The sequence below is a fragment of the Dendropsophus ebraccatus genome, chromosome 11 (assembly GCF_027789765.1).
Source record: "Dendropsophus ebraccatus isolate aDenEbr1 chromosome 11, aDenEbr1.pat, whole genome shotgun sequence".
Lineage (NCBI taxonomy): Eukaryota > Metazoa > Chordata > Amphibia > Anura > Hylidae > Dendropsophus > Dendropsophus ebraccatus.
In genome coordinates, this window is record NC_091464.1 from 14,361,879 (window position 1) to 14,383,976 (window position 22,098).

Here is a 22,098-nt window from a genome sequence, read left to right on the forward strand (position 1 = left end):
TGAGGTCTGTAAAATGTATTTATGGGTAGGATTCTATACTGGAATATTCACAACTTTCGATTATTAATAAAAAAAAAGAAAAAAGAAAAAAAAATCACTTAATGCAGTCTTTTACTTTAATTTGTAGTTAAATGTGAGATCATAAAGATCAATATATACAGTACATTATCTGTAAAATGGATAGAGGAGTCAGAAATAAAAAAATAGCACAGGACAAAATAAAATCGGATTTTATTTATACTCTCATGGTGATTTTTTTTTTTCACTATTTACCCTAACCAGCCAACCTTGAGCAGAAAGATTCTTATGGACGTTTACATTTAACTCTCAAATGTACAAGACTACAAATGAAGAAATCAAAATATCAAAAGTATTCCATATTGTTGGATTGAACAAAACGTGTTGGACAAAGACACTACATTTTTGGTTTACAGGTATACAAATTTTCAAAATGGAGTGCTTTTCTCCTTTGCCACCAACATGCTCATAAGAGGTTCTACTCTACAGAAAGATTGATGTAGCTACAAAAGGAGAATTAAGAGTTTGACAAAATTAAAGAGTACCAAATTGACTGAAAAATGAATATTAGAAATCGTAAAACCAAATTTTTTTTTTTTAATAATTCAGGAGACACAGATTGCCACTACCCGATAAGGCCTTATCTAAGAAAGTAATGATTATTTGTGTTAGGTGTCATATGAACAGGACATGTCTTGTAAATTGATGGGTTATGAATATATCTTCTAGTGATTTTAATGTACTGTACATTTTGTGCTTTAGGAATTAAAACTGTGCCAAAAGTAGTACTGATATTGGGCAAAATTTAACCCATCAACTTCCCAAAGAGCACATGTAATGTGCAACCAGTAAGACAAATTATTCGCACAATCATCCACTGTGCCACAAGAATTATAAAATTAAATTTCTCATACAATAAATGAATGACCCAAAAGCATAATCATTGATCACATAAAAGGAAATATATTTAAAAAATAAAATAAAATATTGGTCAAGCTCAACTTTGATTCCACTTTGCTAATGAATTTACAGGGCATATTTTTTTTTCCTTTTAAGATAAAATGGAATATTGGTTTGATATCGGTCCCCAAAACCATCTTTAACATAAATCATTTTTGTGCATTTTGAACAATTACAATGCATTTAAAAACAAAGCATTTTGACTTTTCCTCATTTAAAACATTAATACTCTTCTTGACAACAGAGTTGAAATGGCAAAAAAAAAATAAAAAAAATAAAATAAAAATAAATCAATTGTTACTTTCCCTCTGTTTACAACAAATTAAATTGACAAAATTACAAACACATTACACTACATGATTAATAATAAAAATCATTTTTTTCTTATAAAGTTGCCCAAAATGCAAGGGATGTGCATAGGTTTACAACTTGGTTATAATAATTGTAATTAATTCCCTCGGGTACGAATTCCCATGAACGGAATGTATGTTTCTGTAAGTTACAGATTTGTTCAACACAGATACACCAACAGTATAAACGCTTGCGACTGTCCACATGCATTAAGACCCACTTTCAAATTTCTATATTGTTAATAGTTTTTTTTTTTCTTTCAAAGAGACAGTATCAAATAAAACTATTTTATGCAGTAAATACTTTAAATGAAAAGGCCATTAAATATGTGGTATCTCCTCTTCCAATAGATGAAGGCTATTTGTGTAAATAAATTAAATAATGCCTTTGCTATTGAATGAATGATATAAGACTCAAAAAACAAAAATGTAGTGTTCCATCCTTGCCAAGGTAACCAAATTCCCCCATTATTAAAATAGATTATAGAAAGCAGCATGTCACTTGTGCAGTTTTTAGAGGCCTTTAAACCAAAAAGCGATGGTAAAAAAATAAAAATAAAATAAAACATTCAAAATGACTGAATAATGCATATATATTTTAAAAAGGTATATTTTAATACAATCTAGGAGAAATAAAAGGTTTAAAAATTGGATACTGTCTCTTTAAATTAGCACTGAAAGTTTGCTTTGTTTTCCTTCCCACCTATTAGGACATGACAATAATTATAAATTTAGATCACACTACATTTAGGTAGTCTCTAGGGGCCAAGACCAGTTGACAGAATGCCAACAGAGAGGATTCTCCAAGTACTGCACAAGGTGATTTTGAAGTAATAAAACACCGACAGTTCCCTTGAAAATGGTCTAATAGACCCAGGATACAGGAACCCATTGTGGTGCTGTGCACACAAGCTCAATGGCTTCCTCCAGATGTCTAATAGTTTCATCAATCTCATTGTTGATAATTGTTAGATCGAAGTAGTGTGCATATGTTCTTTGAAGAATTTCTGACTCTTTCTGCAGTCGTTGAAGAGATTCATCCTGAAAGGTAGGTTAAAGAAATATATGTTACACAGAAAGTATAAAAACCAATCTATATGCCTTCTGAACACAACAACGGACAAGAAATTCCACAATATGAAAGTGTTTGTGAATATAAATTCAATTTTCATAATCATGTGAAATGGGTATTTATCCTTAACATCTACAGACACCATCATCAACAAGCACATCTTCAGAGTCGATACAAGCTACGATACTAAGCATGTAGAGAGGTCTGTGTGGCTGGGACAGTTCCATACAGTATATAAAAAACAGCACAAAGGTAATTTTTACACGTAACATTTTTATCAATGTGTCACTGTATTGTTCCAGCAAGAGTATATTAGCATACACAATTCCATATGATTACAGTGTCTACATAGTGACATTAGCCGTGTGATGTGTGTGCCAGTCTACTATCTTCTATGAAGAATTATAAATAGAGGCAACAGAACAAGGATCTAAGAAAAGATGAAGTACTGTAATTAGAGATGAGCGAATTTACAGTAATAAGGAACTGAAGCTCTGCAATCCACTCATCAGCCGGCTGCCTTATAACTTAAAGAGACTCTGTACCCACACTCTGCTTGTACCGTCAGATAGCTGCTTTTAATCCAAGATCTGTCCTGGGGTCCGTTCGGCAGGTGATGCAGTTATGGTCATAAAAACAACTTTTAAACTTGCCGCCCTGTGTCAAATTGGTGTGGCCTAGTGTCAGTGCATTAGACCTCCGCCTCCCCATCCTTCCTCCCCGCCCTCATCATTAGGAATGCCCCAGGCAGGTATTCTCCTACTCATCACCTGTACAAACACTGCACATGTTTTGGATCATTAAGGCCCCTGTGCAGTTTTCAGACAGCTGATGAATAGAAAAAAACCTGCCATGGGGCATTCCTAGTGATGAAGAGGGTGGGTAGGAGGGACAGAGAGGCGCAAGCCTGGGCACAGACAATCTAGGCCACACCAATTTGACACAGGGCTGCAAGTTTAAAAGTTGTTTTTTAGGACAATAATTGCATCACCTGCCGAACGGACCCCAGGACAGAACAGAACGGACCCCAGGACAGAACAGAACGGACCCCAGGACAGAACAGAACCGGACCCCAGGACAGAACAGAACCGGACCCCAGGACAGAACAGAACCGGACCCCAGGACAGAACAGAACCGGACCCCAGGACAGAACAGAACGGACCCCAGGACAGAACAGAACGGACCCCAGGACAGAACAGAACGGACCCCAGGACAGAACAGAACGGACCCCAGGACAGAACAGAACGGACCCCAGGACAGAACAGAACCGGACCCCAGGACAGAACAGAACCGGACCCCAGGACAGAACAGAACCGGACCCCAGGACAGAACAGAACCGGACCCCAGGACAGAACAGAACCGGACCCCAGGACAGAACAGAACCGGACCCCAGGACAGAACAGAACGGACCCCAGGACAGAACAGAACGGACCCCAGGACAGAACAGAACGGACCCCAGGACAGAAGCGGTTTGGGGGCACAGATTGTGGGTACAGAGACGCTTTAATGCTGCTCCGTGCCACTGGGAGAAGTTTCCTTGGACTGGATTCAGCTTTTCCAGCACCCGGGGAGGAGCGTCACAGAGCACAGCGGGTTAGAAGGCAGCGGAGGGGGCGGGCCCACATATACCAATCCACGGGTGATAAAAACGACTTTTTACGAGAACAAGCACCATGAGATGTGATATAAAATAAGTAATGAAAGCTGTAACATTTACCCTTTACACCTGTGGAGAGCAGTCAGACTGCAAAAAGGGGGTGACTGTCACTTTAATGACAGCTTTGTATATTCTTGAAAACCATTCCAGATGACTACTTCATGAAGCAGAGAGAATGCAAACTAAGGGCTTTAAAGGAGTTCCCAGAAGTTCAATCGGGTTTATACTGTGAGACAGTAAATTCTGAGAGAGCACTCCATCTTCTTCTTGGTCAAATAGCCCTTACATAGCCTGGAGGTGTTTGGGGTGACTGTCCTGAAGAACACAAAATTATGGTCCCACTAAGAGCAAACTAGATGGAATGGCTTGCCACTGCAGAATGTCCTGGTAGCCATGCTGGCTAAGGATGCCTTGAATTTTACATAAATTTCCAATGGTGTCACCAACAAAGTACCCCCATCGCACATGTAGAAACCTTATATGCTCACCTTTTCTGCGTCTCACAATGACATGGCACTTGAAAACAAAAATCTCAAGTTTTTTACTCATCAGATTTCTACTAGAGTAATGTACATTTCTTGGTTTTGTAGCACCTGAAAGTCTCCTTTTGTTGCAGTAATTGTGTCTCTGGGCGGTCAAAGCTTTGGCTGGCCAGGCATGATGGTAGTTTTGCAACAGTTGGAGGGCCGAAGGTTCTTCATACCTGGTCTATGGAGACTAAGGGCTTATTCACACGTACCGTAAATTACAGGCCCTATGGATGGGGAAGACCTGTAATAGAATGTTTCCCCCGCCCGGCATGATGTATCAATATCATGCTTGAGTGGGGAAACAGTTTGAATCTCTGCAGTGCTGTAGCGACTGAGCTGCGCAGCTCTAACAGTTTCCCTGCACACTATTGATACATCACGGCGGGTGGGGAAAGATTCTATTACAGGGCTTCCTCATCCATAGGGCCCGATAAATATGGTAAGTGGGAATAAGCCTTTAATGTGTGCACCATGTTTTCAATGGGTGTAGCTAAAAGACCTTAATAATTAGACTGAGCATCCTCCCACCTATGTTTGGTCATATAATGTAGCTTTATAATGTATACAAACTGTGGTTAAACATGGAATAGGCAATGTTCAGCAGTGTTCATAATATTTACATTCCAGTTATAAGAATATGGATACAGGAATATGATACTGTAGACCAAAAAATACAAATTCGTGTTCTGGTGTATATAAATAGAAATCCTGTATTGAACAACACAAAACAAACAATAGATAAAATAAAAACAAAGAAAAAAGATGGAAAAAGGTGCAAAAACTGGTGACAGTCTTCTTTCATTACACACAGAGAAAAGAACCCTTCCTGTGACTTTCTCCTCTTCACTTATGTGTCATGCCAGTCTTCAGTAGACCTAAGAGGCACTATCAGCAGCCCTGTAAAAGGTGCCAAGTTATTTAGCCAATGAGCAATATTTAAAGGCTATGGACATCTCCACATTGGTTTTGTGTTATTTATTGTTGTTCATTTGTTTCCATATAGCCTATTTTATTTATTCGTTATACAATTGCAGCCATTTTGTTTCTGCAGGGTCTATGAGAGTCCTTCACACTCAGAAGGCACATAGCCAGGCGAAGAAAGCTGTGTGCCTTACTGGTGGACTCCTTGCATTTTCCCTCCCTTCTCTTAGTTTTAAAGTTAATAGCAAGGAGGGGAAGAAGCTTGTATCAGAGTGTAGAGAAGAAAGTACACTTGAAGGGCAGCCCACATAGGATATAGATAGGGAGGAAAGCTCATAAAAGGCAGTGAGCGTCAAATGGGCTGTGTAAAATTGCAGTGTGAAAGCAGAGCAGCCATAGCAAGTTGTAGACTTCTGAGCACAGCAACCTCACATCAGAGTTCCCGACAATAACAGTAAATGCTGCACCGCCCTGGCAATCACTCTCTTGGCTGCAGGCAGCGTTATACATCCCGGCACTCGACTGATGTCACGTGTGCACTTGCAGAGCGGGGAGGAAGAGGATATGCTGGTGGACTGTGCAGGAGATACAGGACAGGTGTTTTCTCTTATTATTATAGGAAAAGGGGGGGGGGGGTCCTACATCGGAAATACTGCACACTGTTGGGCTAACGCCTTGGGAAAGCCAACACGGGGTGGCAACTACTAGGGGGATGCCTATCTACTAGGGGCTTACCTGCAGAGAGGCCTACTGTATAGGGGCAGAGAGGTGGCCAAACTGATATGAGGGCACAGAGAGACCCAATACTTTATATTGGGGTATGTGATACCTAATACTTTATAGAGGCACAGAAGGGGCTAACTGCTATATGTGGACATGGGGGAGGGGTAACTACTATATGTTGCCACAGAAGGGCCCTAAAAGGATTATTCAGGTAGCAGAAGATGACTGAAGCCATTGTGCAGCTATTTGACACTGCCTGCGCATGGAATCTCGAATTCGGGATTTTAGGGTTATAAGAGCAGAGGTGATGATATTATTTGTCCTTTATATACTGGTATAACTGGTAACATTGTATTGGTCATGGCATACTGGATTTGCCAGCAACTAACCTGCTAATCACCAGTAGCAGTGCTGCGGATGAGATATTATGTTAGCCTTAGGGGCCCACATAATTCTACAGTTACCTTTGTTTAGAATGTATTCAGAGGAGACAAACGCAAGGAAAATCTGAATCTAGCAGCTGGCTGCAAACTGCATATCAAAGGGTGTTAAAATGAAGGAAAGACAATAGGCTTAAAGGGAAACTAACAGCTGGTTAAAAGTCTCTAACTTGCTGCTGCCATCCTTCCGTAGTGCACAGGGTGCGGAGGATTTTTCTTACCTTGATCCACAGGGCAGTTTTTTTTTAGAAAATCTTTACTTTATTTCATATGCAAAATAGACTGTTTGGCGCACTGGGGGGGGGGGGGGGGGGTGCTAATACACTCAATACACTGATTCCCACTTCCGAATGTTCATTCAGTGCTCTGTAGTAATGTGCAAGCCCCGCCCCCAGTGTACCAAAATGCCTAATTTGCATATGGAATATAGTCAAGAATTCTCAAAAACGGTGCTGAGGATTAAAGTAAGGATATTGTGCCCTGTGGGAACATAACAGCAGATGAGACATCTAACCTGCTATTAGTTTCCCTTTAAACTTGGTACAATAAAATATTTTTTCCTACTCAAAGGTATCCGTAGCCTTTAAATGATATTTTCTTTTCTTTGTAATGGTTATTTATCACGGATATAGAACACCCTAAATATGCAGTCTACCTAAATAAGCAATACTTTAAAAGCAATGGACACATTAAAAGGATCATCTACTAAAGAGCTAATATTGTGGGGTTTTGCGGTTTGAGATCCTCTCTGGTACTTACAGGTAATTTTCTGCACCATCTTGGAAGCTTTGCAAAATTTGCAAGTGTGTAATTGAAAGGGAAAGACAAGTTTATGACAACAAAAAAAAAAAAAAAAAAAAAAGAAAACAACAAAATAGAAAACAGCAAGCATTGTGAAAAAGATACATACAAAAAGATACAAAAGTCACACACGTTCCCGGCAGCCATTACAATCTTCACATACAGTCTTTTGTGATAATTTGATAAAAAAACAAAAAACAAAAAAAAACTGCTACAAATCTTTTATTCACTCATCAAGTATTAGGCCATGTGTAGACTACGTAAGAGATCTGAAAAGATCTTCCCGGCCAGTACTGCAGCACCGGCTGGATGATCTTTGAAGCAGCTGAGTTCTGATGCGGGCGCATCCGTGCGTGCCCGCATCAGAACTCCCCACTGCACACTCGGAGCCGCTCACTCCATAGTGTGCACTAACAGGGTTTTCTGCGGCACTGCGGGAGATCCCGGCCAGAGCGTACACGGGAGGGATCTCCGTATATTTTCGTATAAAGTATGGCCGTTGTTGCCAATTACAACAACGTCCGTACTTTCACGAAAAGATCCGTTGCGTGAACATACCCTTATGAAGTAAAGCCACAGTATACCACCACAGAAACTGCCGGAATGTTACCAGGAAATTATATCTCTGGGTCAGAATTAGAAAAATAATTATACATCACTTAACCAATATGTGTAGTGTGGCAGAAATGCCTTCCTTTCTCTGTTTCGACACCCAGCTACAAGCTACCAGAGCAATTTCCCCTGACGATACCTGGTGGATGAAACACGTTGAGAGTACATAGTAGGGTGCTCATAGGGCCTTGGAAAATGGGTAAAACAGGGCAAGAGCCACCCTTACTAGGGCATTTTTACTTTTACAGAATTTCGGCACAACCAACCGAAGGGAAAAACCGCACCATGCGTATGGTCTCTTGATCCCAAGCAACGCTGGTGATGCTCTTTCAACAAAGAGACTGCACAACTTGTACTGGACGCAAGAACAATTAGAAGTTGAGGTACTCACCACTGCATCTTCATAAAAGATAGCTTTCTTTACTCACATAAATGCAGGCACAGAGATAGAAACAAATTGATGGCAACAGCCTGTTTTGCGTGCACAGGCTGCACGCTTCCTCTCGGCCTGTGCACGCGAAACAGGCTGTCGTCCGTCTATTCATTCTATGTACCTGCGTTCATAGAAGATAGCTTGCTTTATTTACATAAAGACGCAGTGGTGAGTGCCTCAACTTCTAATTGTTCTTGGATCCAGTACAAGTTGTGCAGTCTGTTTGTTGAAAGAGCATCACCAGCGTTGCTTGGGATCAAGAGACCATACGCATGGGTCTACTACAACAGTTATATCAATGTAATTGCTGTATACCATACAGAGCCAAGGGTCATAACACATAAAGGACATAGTTATTGACGGTTAGCCAGCATGAGGGATACAGAATTATGAATAATGGTGGCAGGAAGGGGTGGAAGTAACACAAAGAAAATGCACAAAAAAAGAATTTCTGGAGATTCATGGATAGGCAGGAATCCCGCAGATTGATGATGAACGGCCTGGACCAGTTTAACTCCTAGTAATCAATCATTTCTAGCTTTAGTTTTCCATTAATGCTTAAAATAAATAAATAAATAAAGCCGATCACATACTGATCTAAGGCTCTTCTAACATAGTTCTTGCATGAGATCTAGCATGTAATACCAGGAAAATACATCACACGTATGCAATCTATGACACTCTTGGCAGATGTTGTGTCACTTAAAGCCTATAATGCATTCAACATAAATGTCTGTCCGTTTCTATGTTCGCAGGCACGTGCGAATGGAGTCTAAAATCACACATTCATTTTGTCAAAACTACAACGGCACGTGTTAACCCATCCTCTCTAAAAGGATAACTGTCTCTAACACTCTCTAATATAAGTTGGGGGGGTCGCTGGATGGAGATGAATGGCAACACTGCCCACTTGTTCTCTTGAAATCCCATCTAATGAAAACAGATCAAAAGTTCTTACTGACAGGTACATTTGAAAGGAAATGGGTCATCAAAAAACCTACTGTTTATATCAAGTTTTTTGTTAAATGTATAACATACATGAAAAAAAAATAGCACCAAAAATTCTAATTTTCAGTTTTACCGTCTATATTAGATAATAATCTCGAAATCTTTCTTCAATTTCAGCACTAGAGACTACCTATTCTGTCTATGAATACGAAGAGACTGGTCGAAAGTCATCTGTATCTGTTACAATGAGGACACCAGTTTATAGAGATTTTCAGTAACTGAAGCTCACAATTCACCCCCCCCCCCCCCCCCCCCCCCCGAATGATCACCTAAAAAAGTTACATTGTATGCTTAGTAAGGTTTCTCAAAAGAACATATTTTAGTATCTGGCTAAAATCAATCAATCAAATCTAGGCAATACAGGTCCCTTAAAGGGGTTGGCCACTTTATAGTAAAATAGGTCAGTACAAAGTATTAGTAAGTGTGCTCACTGTATATACTGACAGCAGCTCCCTGTGTACTCACTGTATATACTGACAGCAGCTCCCTGTGTACCTCATAGAGCTAAAATCAGACTCCCCTTCATCATGCTGTGTTTCAGTCCACAAAATGGCCGACATGGAGGATCATGTGACCATGCCCCGTCCCCTGTGTCCTCCATAGACATATACAGGCTCAGTGGTGGACACTGGGGGGCGGGGCATGGTCACATGATCCTCCATGTAAGCAATCTTATGGACCAAAACAACACAGAGCAGGACAGCCCAGCCTGGAGGAGGGGAGTCTGATATTAGCTCTATTAGGTACACAGGGAGCTGCTGTCAGTATATACAGTGAGTACACAGGGAGCTGCTGTCAGTATATACAGTGAGTACACTTACTAATACTGTACACTGAGCAATTTTACTATAAAGTGGCCAACCCCTTTAAAGGATACCTCTTGTTTCGGCAATGCGGCAGAATCCTGCAGGTGAGCTGTCCTCTTCTAACATAAGCCATGGCACGCACCTGCCAGAAGCTGAATTACAATACACTTACAATGCAGCCTATGGCACCTTTGACTGGTCCATCCTGCGCTCTCTTTAGAAGCAGAGGGAGAGATTTGAAAAGGTTTCCTGCTGCACGAACAAAATGATTGGTACCTTTTAGTACTCTACATCTATTTCCTTTCCATATTCTTCCTGGCTAGTCCAATCTCCACCTATCAACTCTATATGGGCTCTGTGATGCCATTTACTCTATAATCCTGTTCCCCTCACTTGCTTTATACATCCCAGGTCTTCCTTCCTTACATTTTCCAAGAGTCCCACACTACATCTATTCACTCTCTCTTGCCCTATGTGTCTCATGTTAAGTTTGGGGGTAACTGCAGGGGCCAGACAGCCAATATGACAAGTATGCCATGTTTAAAAGGCTGCAGCTGCATTAAGCCCTTTTGTGCACCCAATAGTGTGTCAGACCTCCACAACCTAGGCAGTATACACAGATTAGTGGTCAATGGAAAGACTTCCGGGGGTAAGCACTACTGCCCTTACTGCCTAGATACCGGTGACATCACTGCTTGTGGCCTGCATATGTGCTGCCAATGCTGCTGTAAGAGCCATGGGGACACAGAGAAGCTGATGTTCATGTGCAGTCAGCTGTTATCTGTATATATTTATACCGATAGAGGGAGGACACTGAAAGCCTGGATAAGTGGAAAGCTAAGCTATCAAATTAATGGCAAGGGACGCGTCTGCTGGCTGCTGTACAGGTAAAAACCAATGGAAACGGCCTACAAACAATGAAAAACCATTAGGGCAATATATGTCCCAAATGCTTTAACACAAGAAAACATACCTAAAGCGAGAAATACTTTGTGTGGACAGGGGATGCTTTACAGACCATGTGTATGATTTGGGAAAACCCCTTTTAAAATATAGCAAATACAATTCATAATACTCTCATATCAATAATATTAAGCCATGTCCCTCTACCGGTAGATGTATTGTTTTTTCACTTCTTACAGTCTTTACCTTTACCGATCCCTCGTCATTTTCCCTGCCTAAACAATAGTCATATAACCCGAAGGGTCCATTCACACATACTGCAGTGGAATTCATGATGTGAATATAGTGCCACAGGCTTGTAATCAAACTTACCTGTCTGCAGGCACCCTGCTGCCTGCTTCTCCAGATGCCCTCCTCTGTCATGGCACGCTTAACCAATCACTTACTGCGGAGGGACAGTCATTGGCTGAGCAGGCTGTTACTGAGTGGGGACACCAGAGAAGGAAGGGGGCGCCAGGGAACTGCAGACAGGTAAGTATGGTCTCATAAGTTTTAACCTCACAGCAGCTATATAGTTAAGATTTACAGTGAAATCTTCTGCAATAGTAATACGGTACGTGCTCGGATTTATTCCAAACATCCATTTGCTAGTTGCAGGTAATACATTCCCCTTACAGGAGCAGTCAACAGATAACTGGTTATTGTTCCTTCTTGGAGTTTTAGTCATTTGTACTGACTGCCACAGAAGAACAAGATTTTGTTTTTAATATTTAACAGTCTGAGAAAAAAAATGTTTGTGAATACTCAAAAAGTGTACCATTCATTTGAACAAATTTCTAATATGTCATATCCACATGTGGGGGTCTGTGTGCAGAGACTCCCGATGGTCACAAGAACAGAAAGGGCAGAAGCGCTTAGCAGCATGAGCTCTGCCCCTTCATCTCTGTTCTCACTGCTAAAGTAGTATTGGATGGAACTATAATAGAAGCCTATGGAACTTCCGGTAGACCCGATTGACAGAAGTTACATAGGCTCCATTATAAATCCAGCCATTGCTACATTAGCAGTGAGAGCAGAGAGGAAGGGGCAGAGCACATACTGCAAAGCGATTCTGCCCCTCTGTTCCAGTGATCGGCAGGGGTCTCAGCACCTGGACCCCCACTGATACAAACCTTTGACATGTTGCTATGACATATCAGAAGTTTAGTAAGTATGCTTTAATTAAAAGAACAAAACAAAAAACAAAAACAACAACAACAACACACGTTTTTGACAGAGTGATTCTACACATATTAAGCTAGTCACATTGTATCAGTATGTTTTACATTACGGCAACCAAAACTAAAGAGGGGATCAAAGTAAATTAAACTTACCTCACTGATGCTTGGGGTAATAGTAGGTGCAGCTATGAAGACCACAAAAGGAGCAAACTCTGCTGTTCTCAAGACTTTAAGAGCCTGCAAATCAAAAAGCAGTACATGTAGGAACTTGGTTATTTGATAATATTACAGAAAAATAAATCTAGTCCACAGCTGCTGTTTGACACTAGGAATAAAAACAAAAAGAAAAATTTTAATCAGAATTTTTTTTTAACTGCTAATCTTCAGGACTAACTGCTTAACAGTTGCATTAAAAATGGAAATGCCAGGGCATTCTCCATTACACATAAAAAGTCTATTGCAAGTACAGTACAAAACAGTTAAAAGTATTAAACGATAGGAAGAACTGGTTAGGACAGTTTCTCCCCCCCCCCAATGGTGAAGCGGAGGGAGGTTTAGGGAGGGAGGAATGGGACAGAGTTGGATATATGTAAATAAGCATCAGAGATTATGAAGGGAGAGAGGATTCGTTGGATATAAGAGGACCAGTTACTTCTCTTTTCTGTTTGTTCTTTGGTACATTATAAAAAATATGTGGATAGTTAATTTGTGGATATATATCAAAAGATGATGAGCTCTGTTTATATTAGTATTCATTAAAAAATTAATGAAGATTCTGAAAAACAAAAATAAAATTGGAAATTGTGTGTGTGTGTGTGTGTGTGTGTGTGTGTGTGTGTGTGTGTGTGTGTGTGTGTGTGTGTGTGTGTGTGTGTGTGTGTGTGTGTGTGTGTGTGTGTGTGTGTAAAGCACGATTCCAATGCAACGGCCAACCAGAATTACACAGACTTGTTCTAACGCTGCATTAGCATCTTCCTCAGATTAACTATTAGCCGAGATGGGAATACCGCTTTAAAACTCTGGGTGTAAGTGATAGTCACCCCCTTTCCATATAAAGAGTTGTCAGCGCCATTTTAAAGCTTGTATTCTGGACATGAGGGGAAAGGGCAGAGAGCACCAAGAAATCCTTTATACAGTAAGATATGAAATGTCCAGAATATAAGCTTAAGAACGGTGCTGAGCACTTCTTATATGGAGAGGGGGGGGGGATATCACTTTAAGGGAGCATGGCCCTCCTGAGGACCCTTTCCTTCTGTGAAGGAAACCCGCCATGCTGAAAATGCATCCGGACTACATGTTATATGGCAGGAGAATCCGATACACAACTATATATGAAATCTGCTCAGCTCTCCCTGCTCCATAACCCAATGTCCGGACTGCATTTACAATGTTCCAGGTAACCTGTAAATAAACACTACTGTTCTTCACTTCTTCAGTGGTACTGCAGACAAACTGCAAACTTGCAGTTAGGAACCCAAACTAACTACAGAAAAAGATGTTCACGTGTTTGTACAGGTCTAATATAGTTACCTGAGGTTCTACATCAAGTATTGCAATAAGTCCCTGTTCATGGATCTTTCGTATTGTTTCCAGTTTTGTCCCATACATCGCATCCTCATGGCTGCCATATTCCAGATATTCATTATTGGAGATATCCTGCATCATTTGGTCATGGGATACAAAGAAGTAATTTTTTCCATTTTCTTCATCTTTCTTTGGAGGTCTGGTTGTATCTGAAAAGTTAAGCATAAAAATAGAGCCGAGCTGTTTGCCGCTTGTACATACACAGGGCTCCTTCCAATTATTTGGCCAACTGCAACAGTCTATATCCCTCTGCCATACTATAGCATAAAGCCGGTGAAGGTGCACTGAACAGGTTGGCACTGTGATGGGTTACATAGTATACTACTTTTTTCAGCATGAAAGGGAAGAAGGGGTTATTGATGCACAGGCTTTGCAAGGTGCTATATAAGCAGAAATGTGAAAAAACAACAGCGGCAAAGCAAAGGGGGTAACACTAAGGAAAGAACTGATCACAAATACCTTTGGACAGGAAGTATTTACAAAAGGATAACTGCTATGAGCACTATGGGTGGTGAGAGATGGGAGGGAAGCCTTGATTTACCTTTCAGGAACAGAATGCAGAATCTTCAGCAGAAAGAGACTGAGCGTGCAGGTATGCAGCCCTGGCGTTTTCAGACTCTGTAATGCACATAGTACTAGAGAAGCCCTACCCCCACTTCCTGTATTTTGTCCTGACGTAGCTATTACTAGAGATTAATTTCTCCCAAGAAGACATGAGGCACTTAGTGGCCATGAATTTAGGGCAGATTTACAAATATGTTCGGAATCACATAGGCTATCAAATGATGGAAATGGGTTTGAAACAGTGCAATTTAATAACTAAAGTATAGCAAAAATAAGACTAAGCTATGCCCAGCAAACCAGCAGCACAAACGGCTATGATTTCCAGAAAGTGTTCTATTTGCATGCAGTAGAGATAAATTTACTGTGCACATTACATATGACTTGACAACCTAATAGTAAAAAGAAAGAAAAAAAAAAATACAGCATGCGTTTGTCAAATTACCCAAGTGAACTTACGTGGGATAGGGTAAGCAAATCTGTCAGGATGTTTAGTAATTAATGTGTTTTTTATGTGTCGTCTGCCAACACCATGTGCACCTATTAAGATAAAAAAAAAAAAAAAAAAAATCAAAATAATATCTAATATATCACACAAACAGGCACAATATAACAAAAAAGAAAACACCATAAGTTACCTAGGAGGACTAGTGTTTTCCTTTTGAAGGCTGGTAGTTTCACCACTTCTTCATATGTAACAAGATCTAGTTGGTCAAAGACTAAAGGATAAAAAAAAGGAAAGAAAACCATTAACCATTCATCAATAGTAAGGATGTCCCAGTCAACTTATTTAAAGGAATCAATTTCATATTTTTCCAGTCCTCCAGTATAACAGCTTTGATGGGGAATTCCCTCTGATTTAGACTTTTTCTTGCCTGCATAGACATTATGTAGCACTCTTGGCATTTAGTCACTGTGCTGTATATAATTTTAAGAAATGAAACAAATGACAGTGGTTTAAAGCTGAACAGAAATAGTTTTTTTTTTTTTTTTAAAAAAGCCAGTAGTTCCAGGCAGAGAATTCTTGGTGTTTTCACATTGTATGCTCAGTAGCGAACATCAGAAAATTGTCCAAGTTCAGCCATGTGGCTGAACCCAGGGGCTTGGCATTCAACTCCCAACATCTGGAGAAGTTACAGGTCGCCCAAGGGAGTCCTGGAATACACACATACAGTCATAAGCCGTACTCATGTTTTCATGGCAGCCCTATGGCTGCATCCATTTTCCAGAGGAGGGAGTTGAAAGCCGAGCAGTTGGGTTTGGCCAAGTGACTGAACCTGGACAACTTTTTGATGTTCCTTCAACACTACTGAATATACAATGCGAGCACCCCCAGGATTCTCCGCTACTGATTGTGGATGCAAAACAGCTGTACACATGCGCAGTGAGGGGAGACACCTAGTGGCCATATGTATAACGATTTAAAGGACAAGTGCCATGAAAAACTTTTTCCCAGTAATTGAAGCACATTACAAAGTTATATAACTCTGTAATATGCTTTAATCACCTATCTGCCTCCCTTCCCTGTCTTTTACCCCCTCCACCCCCCACCAGGAAGCGTCCTAACTCACAAAGACCTAATGACTGTCGTCACCGTCACCAGGCAGCTCCTTCTTGTGAGGATGAGTCATCAGCAGGAGGGCTGCTCTAGGTCCTGTTACAGCAGCCCCCCCTCCCCAGTCCAAGTGATGGCTTGAAGTTGTTCAGCCAATGGGAGCTGAGCAAGCTGAGTCACCTGACAAGGCAGGGAAGGGGGGAGGCTAGTGTAACAGGAGAAGGAGCTGAGAGAAAAGCTTGGTGACGGTGACGACAGTAATCAGGTCTGTGTGAGTCAGGACACTTCCTGGTGGGGGGTGGAGGGGGGAAAAGACAGGAAAGGGAGGCAGATAGGTGATTGAAGCATATTACAGAGTTATATAACTTTGTAATGTGTTTCGATTACTGGGAAAAGGTTTTTCATAGCACCTTTCCTTTAAATGTAGAAAAAAAAATAAAGCAAAAATTTTAAAATAAATAACCGTCTCTTTAAATGACCAATTATGACTAGAGATCCCCGGTAAACCTTTTAATAACTTGTAATAAAAATGCTTTTTTTTTGTTTCTACTAAACCACATGTCATGGGGGTTGTAACATACTTTGGTGAGGATACACAATTAACCATATTGTGCATGATTTTTCTTTGTTCTTACAATGCAGCCACCAAAGAAAACAGTAGATGTGTTTTAGATCTATAAATAGCATACAAAATAAACATGTATAAATTCTAATTTTTTTTTTCATATAGATTTAATAAAACATAACTGGTCTGTTTCTGGTCATAACCATGGTAACAAGAATATAATCATCCACTGTTCACGATGCTAGCTACATCTAGAACACAGGTGTCAAACTCGGACCCTCCAGCTGTTGCAAAACTACAATTTCCATCATGTCTGGACAGTTAAAAGACAAAGCTCTGGCCGTCCCGGCATCAGGGCCGGCGTCAGCACCCGGCTGACTAGGGCAAGTGACGGGGCCCACAGCGCCTCTAGGGGCCCAGCAGGAGTATTGCTCGTCTGCTGGCCAATATAGATTGAACGGCCAGAGGGAGATTTGGTTGGACTGCAGGGACTAAAGGGGACCTGTGTAGTTAGTCACACTCTCCTGTGGTGACTGTAGGTGTTAATACAAGTGTTTCCCTGCAACCTGCCATAAAGCAGAGGTCACATCCTGGATGTGATCCTGCTAATGCACGCTAAAGGCTCACACAGAAGCCAGCTCCGGGCGACGGAGGAGGGGGCAGGGGAGCCGACATGCTCCACATCCACCAGCTGCAGGTTAGCGTGTCCATGGTACCCAGGACACCTCAAGTAGGGGAAAAACACAAGCAATGTTTTTATACAGTGAAGTTTTAGCCCAATTACACAGCAAAGCCACTGCAAGTTTGCATAGGTCATTACTACATTGTTCAAGGAAGGTGCAGGACTTTTTGTGACATCACAGTCACATGAACAAGGTCCTCCACCATTCAAGCACTGAGGAGCACCAGGGCTAAAACAAATAGTGGTGTGTATATTAATGTGTAGTGTATGCTATGTTTACTATATAGTATATATAGTGTAATGTATGCTCTTCTGTATAGAGTGCAGGCAATGTATGCTGTATGTATTGTCTGTTGTGTATTGTGGGGTTATACAGTATATACAGTGTATGTATTGTGGGGTGTATACCATATGTATAGTGTATGTATTGTGGGGTGTATGTATAGTGTATGTATTGTGGGGTGTATATTATATGTATAGTGTGTGTAATGTGGGGTGTATACTATATGTATAGTGTATGTCAGGGGTCCTCAACTGGCGGACCGCGGTCCGAACCCGGACCGCGGAGGCCAGCTGTCCGGACCCCTGGTCAGACCTCCTAATCGCCCCGGATCCGGTCCGTCCCGCTCCCCACCGCACTGCCTCCCGCCCCATAGGCGTACTGTCCTTAGATGTCAGTACGCCTGTGGGGCTGGGGGCAGTGTCGGTCCGGCCCCCGGCTGATACGCGCTCTCTGGGGATGTCCCGGGGATTCCCCAGCAGAGCGCGCACCACAGACCTCAGTGTACGCTGCCGGCCTGTCCTTCCCGGAAGTGCAGGCCGGCGGCGTACGCTGAGGTCACTGATGCGCGCTCTGCTGGGGAATCCCCGGGACATCCCTACAGAGCGCGTATCAGCCGGGGGCCGGACCGACGGGAAGAGAAGAAGACAGCCGCAGCGGGAAACGAGGTGCTAGGTGAGTTGTGTTTGTTATTTTTTTTTCTGTCTGAGGGGCATCTACAAGGGGAGAGCGCACAGGTAGACTATATACTACATGGGGGACCTCACAGGGGGCTATATACTACTGAGGGAGCTATATACTACTGGGGGGAGCGCACAGGGGGCTATATACTACAGGGGGGACCTCAAAGGGGGCTATATACTACTGAGGGGGCTATATACTACTGGGGGGGAGCGCACAGGGGTTATATACTACAGGGGGGACCTCACAGGGGCTATATACTACAGGGGGAAAGCACAAGGGGGGCTATATACTACTGGGGGGGACCTCACAGGGGGCTATATACTACTGGGGGGAGAGCACAGGGGCGCTATATACTACTGGGGGGAGCTCACAGGGGGCTATATACTACAGGGGGACAGCGCACGGGGGGCTATATACTACAGGGGGAGCTCACAGGGGGCTATATACTACAGGGGGGAGCTCACAGGGGGGCTATATACTACTTGGGGGGAGCTCACGGGGGCTATATACTACTGGGGGACAGCGCACAGGGGGCTATATACTACAGGGGGAGAGCGCACAGGGGGGCTATATACTACTGGGGGTAGCTCACAGGGGGCTATATTCTACAGGGGGAGAGCGCACGGGGAGACTATATACTACTGGGGGGAGCTCACAGGGGGCTATATACTACAGGGGGAGAGCGCACAGGGGGGCTATATACTACTGGGGGAGCAACAGGGGGCTATATCCTACTGAGGGAGAGCGCACAGGGGGGGCTATACACTACTGGGGGAGCAACAGGGGGGCTATATACTACCAGGGCAGTCACCCCCTTTTTACCTAATATCAAAGGCCTGGTGAGAGAGAAAAAAATGCCAGTTTTCCCGCTAATAAGCAGCAATTCTGTATATAAATAGTTGAACGTTTGTGACAAAGTAACAAAACACGTTTCCTACTGATGTTCAGCTCGGACCTTCACCTGACAATAGACCCCGGTAAGTGGACCTTCACTAAAAGTTGTTGAGTACCCCTGGTGTATGTATTGTGGGGTGTATACTATATGTATAGTGTATGTATTGTGGGGTTATACAGTATATATAGTGTATGTATTGTGGGGTGTATACCATAAGTATAATGTATTGTGGGTTGTATGTATAGTGTATGTATTGTGAGGTGTATATTATATGTATAGTGTGTGTAATGTGGGGTGTACATATACTTCATGCAATGTTTGCTTTATGTATTGCAGGATGTACATATAGTGTATGTTGTAGACATATTGTGGGGTTTATGTGCTGCCAACCCACGCGAGCAACACTGCACAGGGAACGGGAGAGCGGTGTAGTCAGTCCCACTCCCAGAAGTCTGCCTCCAGCCTCTGGGGTTAGTGACACTGCGGAGCTGGGAGGCGGGGCACCATCAGTATGGGAGCCTGACAAACTTTCTGTCTATGGCAGTACCAAAATTAGCACTCGTAAATGCTGCCTGCAAAATAAATATGCATTGGCTCTAGCGGACCCCTTGCCGGTGTCAGCCTTTTACTGTATGTGCTCCTGAGGAACACATATAGTTAAATGCGGTGCTATAATTTAAAGGACAAAAAGTCATTGGCTTTCTGCTCTGCTAATCAAGAAAGGAAAGAGCTGATAAGATGCAAAGATTTCTGTGCTGTGGCCACAGGCCAGCGAAAACCTCCAGCCGGCCCTGCCAGGCATGATAGAAATTGTAACAACTGGAGGGCCTGAGTTTGACACCCCTGATTTAGGAGGACTGTACAGAATCTCTCTATTTCATCGCTAAACAGTTTTAATATTTAAAGAAAAAAAAAAATAAAGAAATAAATAAAAACCCTTTTATGAGATCGCATCGCTCAATGTAATGGAAACTAAAATGTATCTAATGTATAAAGCAAGCAGATAACACTTTACATGCCTGTTCTCTGGGTGCAAGGTTTTAATTTTTTCACATGCAATGATTCTCGCAAAAAAAAAAAAAAAAATCATGCTATTTTAGGACTTTTATGTGTAGAACAGTGAATTCTTCAGATGTAATTTAAATAGAACACAATGTTTAAAAAATGTTTTCTATATTACCAAAGCTACATTAATGCAACTGATTCAATAGAAGGTATTCAATTTTCTTTTTTTTAATTTATTTGCATAACACTGTTCTACAATAAAACACTAAGTATGGTGCTTAACAAAAACTACTACAGAGGAAAAAGTGGATAGCAAAGTTCAACACCTTTCAATAATAGATTTCACTCAGCTAACTTACATTACAAAGATTATAGCCAGATACATTAACACCAAACCTGCGGTTAGGTCAATGGTAATCATTCTAACTAAAGATGCCTGTGGAAATGTTACAATTTTTATGTTTTTGCTTTTCTCCCAGGGATAGTCTTTTTGTGGGACCCAAAGAACCTTCTAACCCCCTTTATATTTTTTTTCACCATTCCTTGTATGGTAAAATCTTCAACTTGGGGGAAACTTATGCCCCTACATCTGCAGTTAGGTGTAAAAAAGTCACAAATTTTTGGGCAAGCTCCGATTTGTGCAACAACATTGGACCGTAAAAAAAAAAAAAATGCTTAATAGCTCAAAAATTTGCAACAATTTTACACAAAAAATTACACAAGTCTCTGGGGGTCTAGTAACCTGAAATGACAGCATCATTATAGTTCTAGTCAATAAAAACTGCTATAAAGCCAGAACACACTGCTGTATTACAGCAAAATAATGTGATTCTTCCTGGATGTGCCTGTGCCTTTAGACCTTGAAATCAACAAAAAAGTGCTGGTGGGTGTATGGTAAAACCCCGAGCTCCCCGCCTCTGTGACACACATGGCAGTTACTATTGGCCCAGTGACATGTAATAATGGACATTGTGGCCTATTATAATATATTTCAGGGGACTCGGGGGTTTGTGGAGATATCCCAGAGCTTTCAGGAGGGAGAGTGTGAGGCTATTATCTGCAATATAATATGCAGTGTTGGTTGGTGTGTGCGACAGTATTTGAGGCCAAACATATATGACCAGTAGCAGCTGAGTCGTCATCACTGCTAGAGATGAGCGAACATCGGAAAGACGTCCAGGCCGTGGCTGAACACACACACACTCTGCATTCAACTCCCACTGTCTGGGGAAATTGGAGGCTTTTCTGGCAGCCACGCGGCCAAAGCTAGGAGATTTTTGGAGTGGATAGAGAAGGAAGGAGAATGACTGTCCCCTCACTACCTCCTATTAGTCAGTTATAAAGTCTACAGTGAGATGATGCCTGGCGACCCTCTAGACTCGGTAAATATAATTTTCAGCATCATGCAATGGCACATGAACAGGGAAGCGAGGCCCTGGCTGCACTTCTAGGCCACATGTAAATACAGTTCACAATTAAACTAATAGGGTCTTTAGACACTGTGCAATACTTACATTTTCAAACACTGTCTTTAATGGAACTCATTCCCGGTTTACTACTTTTAAGGGTGGATAATGCGTTACAAACACAAATTAATGCCTGTGTAATGAATGTGGGCTTGCTATATACTATAATTACACTGCAGTTAGTGGTGCATGAAATATACAATATACTGGGATTGGAAAGATTAGAAAGTGTTATGGCTCTAACTACAACATGATGGGCAATGTGTTCTAAAGGGTATGTACAGTGTGTGTGTGTGTGTTTATATGTGTGTGTATGTATATATATATTTATTTTATAAAAAAAAAAAAATCTTTTTTTGTAGAGAAT

At 41.7% G+C, this 22,098-nt stretch overlaps 1 protein-coding gene across 3 annotated transcripts in view; it reads right to left on the reverse strand.

Moving 5' to 3' along the window:
* Positions 1-214: 214 nt before the first annotated feature.
* CASK (calcium/calmodulin dependent serine protein kinase) overlaps positions 215-22,098 on the reverse strand; it is a 202,657-nt gene continuing 180,773 nt past the window's right edge. For all 3 annotated transcript variants that reach the window (XM_069945841.1, XM_069945842.1, XM_069945840.1), the window contains 5 exons: positions 15,238-15,318; positions 15,059-15,139; positions 13,985-14,187; positions 12,608-12,691; positions 215-2,369 (listed from right to left, as the gene is read on the reverse strand). In XM_069945841.1, the coding sequence (XP_069801942.1) occupies positions 2,193-2,369; positions 12,608-12,691; positions 13,985-14,187; positions 15,059-15,139; positions 15,238-15,318 (626 nt within the window). In that variant the 3' untranslated portion in view covers positions 215-2,192. The remainder of the gene's footprint in view (positions 2,370-12,607; positions 12,692-13,984; positions 14,188-15,058; positions 15,140-15,237; positions 15,319-22,098) is intronic.